The sequence below is a fragment of the Coffea eugenioides genome, chromosome 11 (assembly GCF_003713205.1).
Source record: "Coffea eugenioides isolate CCC68of chromosome 11, Ceug_1.0, whole genome shotgun sequence".
Lineage (NCBI taxonomy): Eukaryota > Viridiplantae > Streptophyta > Magnoliopsida > Gentianales > Rubiaceae > Coffea > Coffea eugenioides.
In genome coordinates, this window is record NC_040045.1 from 41702905 (window position 1) to 41717832 (window position 14928).

A 14928-nucleotide genomic window follows, 5' to 3' on the forward strand; every position below is an offset into this window, starting at 1 on the left:
TCATGATATCAGCAAAGGGGCCCAATTTTCTATCAGGGGAGGTCAGTGAAATTTTGAGAACCTCAGGGGGTGCCAGTGAAAGTGTCAGAAACCTCAGGGGAGGTTTCTGAAATTATCCCTTTAATCTATCCCTCTTCCAAAATCATCTCTTTCCCCTTACCATCCAATTTATTTCTCGCCAAAAAGGGTTTTTTCTTGAATACAGTAAATTAAACAAAATTGGATAAACATGGCAAAGAATTTGGGACATTTTTGGTGGACTTGATTGAAGCAGAGCGCGGTTTTATAACCAATTGGACTTTTCAAAAGTAATCGTTATCAAGACAATAGATCCATCCGCAGTGGACCAGGATTCTGCACCATGTCACGAATACATCGTTGAACAATTCTTCATCAATGTCATCAACAAGGGAGGTTAATTTTAATTAAAGAGTATTCCATAACAGATGAAAGGTTTAATACTAATTTAGTTTGTCGAATGCAGCTCGACACATAATTGCCAAAATTCAACTGTCAGTTCTCTTACTTTCGTATGATGATTCACATGCTTAACAACTCATTATTGCATTTAATTTGTTAAGAATGACAGTTCATTTACGAGTCAGAAAATAATGCAGGCTCTGGTAATGGTATGTTTCAGTAATACATCAGACCACATTCTCCATCTGAGAGGAAAATTGGCTGATAAGAAGCTAGCTACTCTTGGTAGACCATGCTACAAGGTGGTCTTACTATGATAAAAAAAAGAGCCCTGGTGACTCAGTGGGCAATCAAGGGCATCATGCCACCTCTATCTGTGGTTAAACCTCAATATCTAACTACAATTTAGTCATCCCTTGTTGGAGTATTAACAGTTAGAGCAGTTGAGGCGACCTCGAGCCAAAAAGTAGGCAAAGGCAAGGCCAAAAGTGAAACAAAAAAGCCTATGAACAAGATTGTCAATTGAGCTTGTTCTTCAATCTTGAACTCCTCCTGGCATGGATCTCTGCTGCCCAACTCTTTCCTATTTCAGTCTGGATTTTCCCTGCATGCGGATGAAAATCACAAAGCAAGATCAAATTGACTGGCTGTAGTTGTGACTTAAAAGGGATGAAAATGTTGTTCATATGCTAATGTGTAAGGAAATGAAAGATATACCAGCAGTTGACAGGTAGAACTCATCCAAGACCTTCCCATGCTCTGCAACAGTTTTAACACCAGATAAGAGATATCACATGATTCAATTGTAAAAATAAGTAACACTAATTATTTTTGGTGTACAAAATCCAGAATTTTCTACTTGTGCAATGAACTCATTACCATCTGGTAAATATTTAAGAACCTTTAAAAATTTAGACGAGCTATTCAAGAATCCAAAATTTAACAATGAAGTGGACTAATGGAGTAAGGTGATCCAAAGCAAAGCCTCAATAACAACATCAAACAGATGCACCCCACATCTGATAAATGTCCCTCATCAATATACTAAACTGAACATCGCAGCAGAGGTGCAATGAGCAATCAATTTTATAGCTCAGATGGTGCTTAACTGGCAAAAATGGTTGCTTTTCCTTCTGATCATGACTTTTTTATCGAATCATCCAAACGACAGTGACTGCAAAGAAGTTTGTAACCAAAGCTCCTAAAGAGATCTTGAGAAAAGTAAGTGCATTAGGTCAAGTCAGAGGTCTTGGTGCACTGGCTGACAGGTAAATTTGCATAAGAGGGTACGAAGAGCCTTAACTTATGAAGAATTCCCCACGCCACCACCCCCCCCAACAACAACAAAAAAAGAAAAAGAAAAAGAAAAACATAGATGTGACACACACAAATTACTCTTTGAAGAATGTCTTTGTTAAAAGCTCAGGTAACAATATCATGAAAATAATTTACTCAAATAAATAGTTAGCACAACTTTCATGAATTAAAATTAACCTGTTTCATACTCCAGTGCCTGCAGAATCATTTCAACCTGTTAAAGATATCAAATGGTTCAGGGAAAAAAAATAAAAAAGAAAAGACTGAAAATGTCACGAGTAATTACAACAGATTCTTTATGCAAACGAGACAATAAAATCAAATGCAAGGGCTACATACTTTGTCAAAATCTTTAACAAGATTGGCTTCTAAGGAAGAGTTGTTTTCATATTCTTCCCAGAGTTCTTTAAGCTCTTCAGCTGCAAAGACACAAAAGAAAATATTGTGTTTGATTGATAGGACACAAAATACAAAAATTGGTAATCTATCCCAAGTGTTAATTAATACCCCTAATTCCTCCACCAAGAATCTCACACATTTCATTCAAAGCAGCCTGCTCCAGTCTGCTTTTTTCTGCCTTTGGCACACCATCAGATGGAGTTATGTCTCCAACAATAGCTGTGAAACAATAAAAAGCAGAACTCAAAGCTTTAGAGCTCAAAAATGTTGAAAAAGAGTTGGGTAGCCAGGCCAAAGAAATTGATGGTATTATGAGAGGAAAGAAAACATAAGTGGAAAAATGAAGCAACAACAAATTTATCAAGATACTGACTGCATTTGCTCATGCTCATGGCAAGCGTGGAAAATCAGTATGGCAAGGCATGGAAAATCAGCATTGGAAGTTGATTTCCATCAATCCATGAAATCTATCAAATGAAGAAACTAACATGCTTTATATAGTAGCTTATTCGAATACAAAGGATCCGGTTACATTTCCGATCTGTCTTGGGTAATGATGCTCAGTTGCAGAGCTTTCAGGCTTACTCTCCTTAAAATAGAATACACAATTGGCAACAAAATTGGAAACCACAATTGGTTCGTGTTCAGTTCTCCAAGTATTTACGTTTTTTATACTTATTTTGCAGAAATCTAGTACCCCAACTGAGTAATAGAGCTTGTGCTCGAGAAGGACCTGAGAATCACGAGAACCAATGATTCCATATATTTTTGGAATTAATAACAATAAGAAAAGGAAGTCTTTGATTCAAGCCAAATTACTGCATGCTCCTCTCAGAGCAATCAACATATAGTTCAGTCATATAGTTTCTCTGATATAGCAAAATGATGTTCTGCTTAACATAATTTTCTCAGAAATCAAGAATTATTGTGTGGAGCCTAGGTACTAACATTTTAACACCCAAATACCTTATAAAGGTCAACAAATATATAGGAGCCTAATAAGAAGTTACAGTAGATGCAGCTGGGAAGGAATTCATAATGTCAGAGCTCAGATGTCAGAAAATGAAGTACCTTCAGCAATATCATGAACAATCGCTATCTTGATGCACCTGTTTGGAATGAATAAAAGACCAGATTAAGAGGATGTACAAAAAATGAATAACAGATAACAGATACGTTGTTAACTAATGAGTAATATGCTAATTTTGCCAAGGCTCAACCTTTCTCTGTTGACACCAGGAAGGTCACCGGCTATCAAAGCCATCAAGGCCATTCGGTACATATGATCTGCAATGGACTCAGGACCCTTTATGCCATGGTTAATCCATCCCTTCCTCTTCGTGGTCTAGAGTGAGACAGATATGTTAAGAATTTGCTCTTGGTGTTTGTGGAATACTATAAACACATCTACAAGCATTATTTAAAGGCACTATTACTTCTAGTAAAAAGCTTTGTACTCTGAAGTAGGTCTTAAAAATAGCGGTTCCCAGGTAAATTGGTTCTTCTGAGTTTCAATTGTTTTCATTCTTTACCACAACTCAAATATCTACAAACAAGCAACCAAAAAAAATAAAATCCCTTTCCAGAGCAACCCATCCAGTATGTCCTAGCTTTTAACTCTTTTTCTAAAACCCAATTACTTGCCATCCCAAAACTCAAGTGACTTCATATCTCACATATTCAGAAAGCTACCACCTTCCAAATCAAGCATGTCTCGAGGAAACAAAATTACTCAATCCTACTCCCAGATTTCACATCATAGATAAATAAATGTACAAACTGTATTAACTTCAACTACAGCCAATGTATTCAGCACAATCATGCTCAGACTCTCAATTTCAACTGCCTAGTGCATACATATCTTACTCCCTAAGAATAGCGCCTTTGCAAGGTGAAGAAACTTTACTCACAAATTCCATGTTTCTTCAACCCCTACATAACATATGCACTATATCACTAGATACTATGGCCAAAACCTACATATACCCCCCGTAGCTGTACTAATCAGTTGCCTAACGCCAGCCTGACTGCATATTCTGTAAATGCCTTGTAAGTAGTCTAGTAGTGCCAAAAATCACGCCTAGTAGAATGGTACTCCTAAATTCTACACCAAAACGTAACAACTTGAGGCTTTTCAGCTTGTTACCTACACATTCAACTTAACAGCGTCACCACCCTCATACAAAAACATCACCCGATTTCTGGTTAGCTAAAAGCATTCCAACAACAGAAAAAAAAAGAGAAAAGGTTTTACATTTTCTTATGACAAACTAATTTGCAAGAAAAGTGCATAATCAATTGGAAGCACAATCAGCATCGTATTCTTCACTGGATTTATTGGAAAAAAGAAAAAAAACTCAAAAATAGTACCTTAAGACGGTGGCACAAGGTGAGAAAATCAATGGCAGAGGAAGGAGAAGAAGCAGAGGCCTGTGGACAATCATCCGGCAAATGGGTCGGGTTCTTTGACAAGGGTACAGTTTGATCCACAATAAAAGAATCCGGGTTGGGATTGTGACAACAAAGAGAAACCAATCTAGACCTTAATGGGCCATCAAAAAATGGGACCTTTACTGAAAATCGATGAAGACGAGGGCGCATTACATAACAGCTCCCTGATAAAGAAGCAGAAAATTGGCATCCTTTAACTGCTGCCATGGAAAAATCTACGTAAAGAATGAATAAAACTTAAACTTTCTGCTCAAAACAAAAGGACCCTTTTTCAGTTTGTTGTGACAATGCCTTGATTATTTGATTTCGTGATTGTTTTTGTTGGCTTATATTTTCAGGCGAAGGGGAGAAGAAGGTGGGGAGAGTGGGGAGGCCATCTGGGATGCTGGGCCAAGTTTGCGGGGCTCCCTCTCATTTGTTTATGTCCACGTGAGATTTACGCGTTTGTAAATAGCATTTTGGGCTGTCTTTTGATAAACGACAGCCTTAACTTTTAAGGCCTCCATGGGCTCTTACTAAGGTCAGAGTCTGAGAAAAACTATCGCCGGTGCAGTGTGATTTAGTGGGCTTTTGTCTCCCAAATTAAGAGCCCTGAAGAAATTTATAGATCAGTGTTGGCATTTTTTTTTTGAATAGTAGGTTTCTTTTTTATTATTTTGTAAAATTCAAATAGTAGTGATCTAAATCGAAAAAGAATAAGAAAGAATTCCATGGTATGTGAATTGCAAAAGGAAAGACAATTTTCAGTGAGTTTAGTGATTGAGATTTACGAATATTTTTATGAGAGTTGCTTTCAGTAAAATTTGACCGAAGATTTTGTTTATATGTAGTATTTACGAGTAATCATTTTCTTTATCTTGTTAAGATAAACGTTTAACATCCATCAATAAAATTTTGGGGAAAGAAGGTCTTTTAAAGTAATGATCTTATGAAATTTGGAAATTACTCAATTAGCCAAAGTCTAGTAAATAGTAGTAGTTAAAAAAAAAAAAAAATCCGTTAACAGATACAATTGAGGTCGTTCCCACATCAATTACCAAAAAAGAGTTAGAACAATAATTAATCAGCTTTTTCATTGTGCTTATTTTAGCCTTGGTGGAAAAAAAGAAATCAATTTCAATTTTATCAATTTCGCAAATTACAATACTCACTCAGTAAGCAATGGCTTATGGATTTTGAGATGTTGTTTACAAGATATCATTTTTGGTTTGATTTTTCAATTCTTAGACTCTCTCTCATCGTTTTTTTTTTTTTTTTCTAAAGAACAGGACAGTGATAAATGTTATTCGATGTTAAAGATCCACAGACCTTTAATTCTCCATCCAATTAATTTGTTAGAACTTTCGTACCATTCTTCTTCCTCTTGCTTAATAAATGGTAGTGTTTCTTTATATTCCTCTAATTTGTTTCGGTTTTGGTCCAGATTTTTGCAGTTTTGGTTGTAAAAAGGCTTGTACTCCCCAGTAAAACTTTTTCATGATTCCAACACACAATTTTCAGGAGCTTTGAGTCCCTCCCCGGTTTCTTCCAAGCGAGTAATAAGTAAATTGAAAATGAGAATCATAAAACATGGTGGTCAAAACAAGTTAACTATCAGGATCTTCAATCGCATGAAACTAGTGGTAGTCGAACAGCTTAAATCCTCCATGATGTCAAACTAATTAATCAAGATGAGAGCACGGCAATTGATAAGTCACTCTATGTGTGAGGCCACTTGGGCAATATCTAAGCACACTTGTTGAGGGCCCTTAGTTTAGTGATTAAAATTGAATGTCCATGAATTAGAAATCTTAAATTCTAATCCCCATATTCCGTCTCTCTACTTCTTAAATCTCAACATTTTCCTAATAAAAAAAAAAGAATTAAAAAAAGGGGGCTCAAACCTGAAAGTGGAAATTAAAAGGTGTGCTTAATTTTGTCAGAATTTTGGAATGTCAATTCGTGGTTTGATTATGAGCGTGGTGTTGGTGATGGAATTAATATGCATGTTACTCCCGTTGGTTCAATCAAGAATTTTCAATTTTGACCTCAAGTAAGGAATTTTTGCTACAGGAAGATGGAGCAGAAAAGAAATATACAGAGAAACGATACACTGCAGGATATAGGTCATGGTTATGATGTATTCCCCGGAGGTGAAAACGATATACTTCCACCAAATCAAGAGTGTCATGAGAGACAGTTGCAACTGCTTTGCACAAAAAGGAGTCGATTTACTTTGTCTTTAATTTGGTGAGACTGTTACAGGGAGAGGAAATTAATAATGTTACAGATGTAATCTCAACAATGTTGTTGATTGTTTTGGTTTGGTGCCTTCAATTTTCTGGAGTTCAATGAGCAGGATTTTAGCATGTTGTTGAAATCTTTGATGCACAATTGACATCGTCCAAGCATGTAGAAATTCCATATCCTAGAAAAGTTGTACTTGCAATAAAAACAATTAAATAGAGTAGAAGTTTACAAAAAATACTTGAAAATACTAGTAATTTACAAACGTGAAGGTAAACTTTTGAACTTCTATCAGCCTCGGGTGGCAAAACTATTGTTGAGCCGAGTTATCCTATTCGAGTTTAACAACATGAGCATCAAAGGAATTGAACTTTGCCCAACTTTCTTTTGATTATTCTCAAACTTTTAGTCTGCTTTCTTCTACCGCCCCATCGTGTCTTTGTAACAGTTATAGGGGTTTTCATTCTTGGAGTCAAGAGCTGCCATGGTTATGTTTGCATATATAACAGCAGAGTAGCTTTCAGGGCAATGTTCGTTGTTTGGCTTTATCAGCTACCATCTACCATGTTTGGCAGGCTAAAACATAAAGGTGTTTCAATTTAGAGATTTTCTGCTGTCTCAAATAATACAGTCCATCATCATAACTGATGTTTGTGCTGCTTCTGCGTTATAAGAAGGATTCAATTTTGTCGGCTAAATTGGGAATTGAGCATTGCTTGGAATTTTGGCCAGGCTATTTTTGTATAAGTTTATCCTCGACAGTTATTTTGTACAGTTGTATAGCTGTAGATCACAAGCAATTTCTTCATCAGCTTATGTTTTTCATTATAGCTAGATTTTGAGAAGGTGAAATTTTAACGATGTGTGACTTTGGATTTTGTAGAAAATCCTCAGCTAGCTCCTTACATTAATACAAGCCATGTGTTGGGTGTATTGAGTTAAAAAAGTCTAATGCGTAAATCATTCTTCATTTGATTACTAAGCATCAAACAAAAACATATATTGCTTGGGAACCTGCCTACACCTTGCCTTATTATCCGTCTTCATGCAATGAGTAATGACAAATTGTTTATGTTTATCAAGGGAATGGCAAATTGTTGAGACGGAAGCCATGGGCCTTGAGCTTTGAGAGAACTTCCAGCAAAATCCCTATTGAGATAAAACAATTTTCCTTAATTAAAAAAAAAAAAAGGAAAACGTGACGGCAAAGTTCTGAGTCTCGCCGCCATGACTTAATTGGGAACGGGGGTTCCAAACTCCAAAAGGAAACACCAAAGCCTTCTCTGTCTGTGTGTGTACCTATATATATATATATATATCTTCGGCTTCATCGACCTCAACCTCAAGTGGGGTTCACTATTATCAAAACCCTAAACTCATATCTTCACCAACATGGATAAAATTCGGGCAGACGCTATTCAAGAAATACTCAAGAAACTTCCAACAAAATCGTTATTGAGGTTCAAGTGTGTTTCAAAGAGTTGGTGCACCATGATTGAAGATCCCGTTTTTGTTGATGCTTTTCGTGTTCGCTCACACAATCGAAGCCCCTGTCTCCTTATTCGTAAGAATCATCGTGGAAAGCTTAACGATAGAGGTGTACGGAAGGTAAATGACTTTTTCCTAGTGGATCTAAAAGGCAATTCTGCTCCTCTTCCGGTTCCATCTTATCTTGAAACATTAACCTTTCCTTACGAGGAGGTTGATGGCTCTATTATAAAAGAGGAGCCTTTTCTGCACTTTGTTGAAGGCTTAGCGTGTATTAATAACATCATATGGAACCCTACTACAAGAAAAATCATGGATCTTCCCCCACGAAAGTTGAATCAGAATGTGCATGTGAGAAAGGTGAATGAAGACACAAATGTTGTTGCGGGCTCTTATTTTTGGTGTGTCTCAGCAGAATACTTTTTAGGGTTCGATTATTCAACCAGTTGAGCATCTCTCGCACCGGGTCAAAAATAAATCACGGTATCGATGGCCGCAAGAATGCGTGGGATACTACTGATGACCAAGTATACGCAGAAGTTTTGACTTTGGGAACAAATTCTTGGAGAAATACTAATTTTTCTCTTCCTCAAGAGCTTGAACCTGACTTCTCTGTTGTGACAAATTGTACGATCAATGGCATAATTTATTTGGTCATCTACCGGCGTCGGTACCGTTATGAACCACAAAGTTACTGCTTACTGACTTTTGATCTAAGCAATGAGAAATTTCAGCTTTTGCCGATTCCCAAAGGTTTTGATTATTCAGATCATGCTTGCGAGGTGGGAGAAAGATTTGCTTTGATTGAGCAACTGAGCACAAAGATTTGGATATTACAAGATTCGGGGAGTGGAAAGTGGACTGAGGAGGATTTCTTGTGGCCTCAAGATTGGTATACAAATCTTAGTTATGACAACAATCGGCCTGTCATCGATTCTTGTATAGAGCCCATTGGTTCTTGCCCAACTGGTGACATTTTGTTTAAAAGACTAAAATTCAAATTTAGGCTTGGTGAGGAAGATGACGAAGAAGAGTCGCAGCCAAGTACTTGTGTATGCTACGATATGAAGCTAAAAAGTGCAAGGATAATCCCGGAACTAAACGGGGTAATCTATCCTAATACAAGGTATGATTGGGATGACATCTGCATCAAGCATGTGGAAACTATACACCCGCTGAAGTAGATGTACGTATTCTTAATTCTACTCGAACAGAAGAGGAATACTTGAGTTGATGAGGTAAATTTTGCTAGGGACCTGAAAGTTTTCGAATTCGTTTTTTCCTGCTGTTATTTCAATTCTTGCATGAGATTCTTTTGCTTTTGCAAATATTTATGGCAAGTACTTTTTTTCATTTGACACATTGGTGAGGACTAAGGCAGCGAAACCATTTCTTGTACGGAATCGAAATATTTTTTGTCTTCTTTGCCAGCAATTTTGCTTCAAAACCTCTTCCCCATTAATAAACTACGTAAAATTGCTCTTTCACTGTGACGTAAATTATATCCATGCACTAATGGCAGCAAATCTTGTTGTCGATTTATTGTTGCAAGATGCTTGGATTTCAAGTCCAGAGATGGGCTATTGGTTTGAACCATAGTGTTGAAATTTTATTCGAAGTTTCTGAGTATCCTGCCGGGAGTGATAGAAGACTGAAAACCACAATTATCGACTACAATATGGACCAGAAAGAAGCCAGGATGATTCCGGAACTAACTGGGTTCATCGATCCTGGTGATGGCATATTCTTCAACCTTGTCGAAACCATATCCACTGAACTAGTAGAGAAGTTTTGAGGCAGTACTTTTGCTCTAGTCAAATTTAGAGTTTTTTTTTCCTCTTATTGATTCAATGAATTGAAATTCTTACCATATGTTATTTTGGCTCTGTCAAGTACCATTCTGGCAAAGTGCAAAGTTAGTACTTCGTTTATAACTTTATGGTAAATTGGAACACAGTGGAGAGGAGTGATGGATTCTGATGTTTTGAGACAAATAATAAATACAAATTATGATAATTAATACAGCTCATTATCTTAGCATTCAGGATCCTCTCAGCCAGTTGTTTTCACTGCCTTCTGTAACGTTCAAAGTAAAGAGGCATTAGAAGCAAACCGATTTCATGGATGGTAGCAACCTGCTTCCACTTTTTTGTAAGTAGGAGGGTTCAAACCCGAGACCTCTCACTTATATTTTTTCCTTCCGGATGCACAAATTTGGACTCTGGAAACAAGTTGTTGAAAAACACTAATCATTCTCTTCGACTTTTTTTTTTGGTCCTTTTTGGGGAAACTACTCATAATACTATAAATAAATCCATAAACATGGGAAAAAAATCTCATCTCTGGTGAAATTTGAACACAAACCTCTGACTCATGGGCCTTAATATTGAGCTTATGAAAGACTTTAATATTGACAATTGTTACCATTTAAGGCATAAGTTAGGTGTAAATTGTAATTATTATACTAGTAACCGCATACTAACTTTTAAGGTGAGCGTGTATAGCTCTCACATTCTTTTTTTGAGAGTGGAAACTGGAGAATGGTGAATCTAGCTAACTTGGCCAGAATCATGGATTGTGAATCCACCCGATGGTCCTTATCTTGATCATGGGATGCGTCAATTGCTTCAATTCAAACCACTCAGATTCTCTTTTCTGTACAAGAACGATTTGGGTCACCATTATACTCCATTGATTACTTTTGTTTTCTCTATGATATGGAGACTCGAAGCATCAGGAGAGTCCCCCAATTGACAGGGAAAAGGGTTGACAGAAAGCCCTGCCGACTAGTGGAAACTGTATTCCCACTGTGGGTGTCATCCTTGTGCCTTCCACAGCAGTTGCAGTTAGAAGATATTTCTCCTTCTTTCTTCATTAGAGAAAGAGTCTTGAGACTTGACAATGCAGTCGAGGAGTTGAGCTTATTTTTCTATCTTATTTGGCAGTTTGTTTTATTTTGTACCATCCTTCGTTAGCTTTCGTGCTTTCTTAGCTTTAATAAAAGTATTTGATTACACAAGTATTTTGTACCATCTTTCGTTAGCATTTGACCGTACTTGGTGTAATGAAATTTTTAACAACATGATATATGGGCTTTTACAGTTGGACTAGTAGATTGTACAAAGAACATAAAAAAGCTTTGTGAGTTTTTAAAATGTTCCTCTCATTCAATAGATAGGACGGAAAAGAAAAAAGCAATTCAACAGTTTTGTTAGGTTTAAATACTAAGCTAGTTTCCTTGTTTCAGACGACTACAAATTACTAGCCTCCACCAGCTACGAAATTCTTTTTTGGTGTTTTCTACTACTTAGATGATGAAAGTTTTCAAAAAGCTAAAAAAAAAAAAACAAAGAGAATGTTTTGGACGCATTTTGACCTTTGATTTTGAACTGAAACACTAGTTAAGTGATAAGCGTATGTAACCTCAGAATCACTGTGTTTATTATCTTTATATTTTACTTTAAATTATACATGTTCAACCATTGAGATGTGTATTGGGGAGGAGCCAAGTACTAAATATTCAGTCAAATTCTATTTCACTAGGCCTCAAGCATTTTCCATTGCTATGTTTGTATGTTCGAGGCCCGCAAACTCCTATATGTGTATGTTTATCATCCCATCCTCATCATGGGACAAAAAAAAAAAAACCTTCCTATCTTGTTGGTAGGATGCAGAAGCGGATTAAAATTCTTGACAGCCCAATTCCAGAAGACATTATCTTTCAAATACTTGCAGAACTTCCGGCCAAATCCCTATTGAGATTCAGGTCAGTCTCCAAAGGTTAGTGTTCCATGATATAGGGTCCTGATTTTCTGAATAACAGCGGCCAAAGTCTAATTGCCTTCGAATTCAGACACGAGAAATTTCGACTGATGCCACTCCCAGATGATGTTTGTTATGATTCTCTGAATCCTTTTTTTTTTTTTTGGTGAGATGGGAGGACGCCTTGCCCTGGTAAACGCGTTCTTCTCTACGATTTGGATACTAGAAGATTTTGAAAGTGCAAGATGGACCAAGATGAACTTAACTTGGCCAAAATCTTTTGTCGTGAAGGGTTATATATGATAGTTATGGTGATTTTCTGCAAGTTAGTCCGGTTACTTCAATTCAAACCGATGAGATTCTCATTGAATCCACAACAATGTATTCAAGAAATTAATGGATTTTTATACTTCTGCTACGATGCGGAAAGTCGAAGCATCAGGAAGATCCCTAACTTGACAGACAAAATGTTGGAAAACATCTACTGCAAACATGTGGATACATTACTCCCACCATGATAGGCATAAAATTCCTTTTGGATGGCCAGATATTGGAACATATTTTTCCCTATGAGTTGGATATATTTCATTGTCAGTTACTTTCTGTTGCTGCGTGCTTATTTAAAGATATTACAATTTCCTACCTGTTCTTTGTCAGGTTCTTCAGGAGCCAATAGTATTACTAAGCTGGGGAAGTTTCATATATGCGTGTCTATGTATGTTATAGATATTGCGGGTTCTGCTTTTTTTTTTTTTTTTTTTTTTTTTTTATATTGTGCACTAGATTGAGTTCTTCATATATAGTTTATTACTTTTATACTTTGTTGGTACTAGACCAAAATAAATCATATAAGTAACAATAATTTCTCTAATAAAATTTAACAAATAAATTAACAAAAATTCATACCTCAATATTGCATTAAAAATGCAAATAATTGTACCATAAAAATGTTAATTTGGCATGGGTTGAGGCGCGGACCAAATCGCTCTCTTTAAGACGATTCGCGCCCCTACGGAGTGTCCTCCGGTGTAGTAGGTCTCAGCACGTCGCCTCCAGGATACAACAGCCCAGCCTTTTGCACACTGTAGTCTACTCCAATCTACACTATTGGAATAAGACAGAAACCTCCCACTAACACTGATCTTTGCCCTATAAACTCTTATAGTAGTGGAAGAAAAATAGAATGTAGTATAGAGATAGCAAAGTATATATATGAGGTTTGGTTGATAGATGCCTTATATATAGGCTAAGAAACTAGGAATATTAAAATACCAACATTAATAGGAATTTCACCTAATATTTCAGTTACAAATTGCAAAAGTCTGGATTCATTGTATAACGGTAAAAAATTACTAAATGAATTCATAAAACCTAATCATTACATAAGTTACAAATGCAAGACATAAATCCCATAAGTTACACATTTAAATGTTTCAATTTGTAACTGAAAATTTATTTAAAGAATTTGTAATTTATTTAATTTGAATTCAAAATAAATATGTAATATTTTTTATTAAAATATCCAACATACTTCTGATCAGCTTGAAGGAAGTTTTAAGTTTCACAATTTAAGTTGATTTTACAATTTTTCTTGCCAAGTAAAGGCACCCAAAATTTATTGGCCTTCGACAAGAAATTGCTATTTCTAGCCTGTTCCAGATGATGCAGATGCTGAGGACAAGTACGAAATAAGTCATTTGTTCAGGAGGGAGGACGTCTTTCTTTCTTAGATAATAGTAATACACGCCAAAAAATTTTGATGCTGGTTTGGACCTTCTTTTTTTTTTTTTTTTTTTTTTTTTGTGCTGGAGGAGTATAAAAGTGCAAAATGGGAGAAGGTGAATTTAGTCCTGCCAAAAAATTTGGATGCACGATCCGTTCCTCGAAGTATATTTAATCCTATTGGTACACTCCAAAATGATCAAATTTTGTTTAGAAGAGTAATTAGGCGGCAGAGAAAATTACATACAATTATAACACTTCCTCCAAGAATACTTATATCGAATGAGATTTTAAATGATCGGAGAAATTAAATAATCAGAAAAGTATCTACAAATAAGTTATCTTCACACTTGCCTTTTGTTTATGGAGAATATGGTCGTGGTTTCTTTTGCTTCTACTATGATTTCGATAGCGGAACCACAAGAAGAGTCCCTAAAATAACTGGAAAATTGCTGGTGAACATTTATTCCAAGCATGTAGGAACAATATAATTCCTTTGGCATAGTACTCCTAATTTTCCTTTCTTATAACTATTACTTATGTGCAGTTCAAGGATTCTTTATTTGGTATTTTTGTGCGGGAATTTCGTCAATTTGGTCCCTAAACATTTTCACTTAAATCAATTTCGTCCTTCATTAAATATTTTAACCAATTTAGTCCCTGAACTAGTTTTTTACTTTCAATGTAGGACTTTTTACTACATTTTACTCAATTCGCGTGGACCAAAGGGGTATAATTGTCACACTGGCTTAATCTCCTGCAATTATCCACTGAAACGGATTAGATATCATTACAAAAAGGGGCGAGCATCTGGTTTGAAGACATTAGGGCTCATTTTTAGTTGCCCAATTGTTTCTGCAAAGGAGCACATCTAAGATGCAGCAAGGGAAAAAGTATTTCAATGGAGCATCAAGTTCGTGCAGCTTCCAACACTCAAATCATAAGGATCAGGAAAGTGAAAATTTATCAGGGGTGAAGAGAGAGAAGGTAGGTGAGTACAATGGATCTGAGAGCGTGTTTTGTGATTGTAATGAACCATGTCGAATAGCTACTTCGTGGACATTGTCAAATCCAGGAAGAAGATTCCACGGCTGCAAGAATTATGGGGTATTTTTTTCTATTTTGTTAATATATTTCAGGGGA

The 14928-nt window shown here is 36.2% G+C and overlaps 1 protein-coding gene across 1 annotated transcript; it reads right to left on the minus strand.

Moving 5' to 3' along the window:
* Positions 1–593: 593 nt before the first annotated feature.
* LOC113753316 (HD domain-containing protein 2) lies at positions 594–4939 on the minus strand. Its single transcript, XM_027297438.1, has 8 exons — positions 4507–4939; positions 3357–3481; positions 3208–3245; positions 2245–2355; positions 2077–2156; positions 1915–1951; positions 1138–1179; positions 594–1024 (listed from the first exon to the last, which is right to left on the minus strand). Exons 1-8 carry the CDS (start codon positions 4792–4794, stop codon positions 939–941), a joined length of 807 nt encoding a protein of 268 aa, XP_027153239.1. The 5' UTR covers positions 4795–4939; the 3' UTR covers positions 594–938.
* Positions 4940–14928: the final 9989 nt, after the last annotated feature.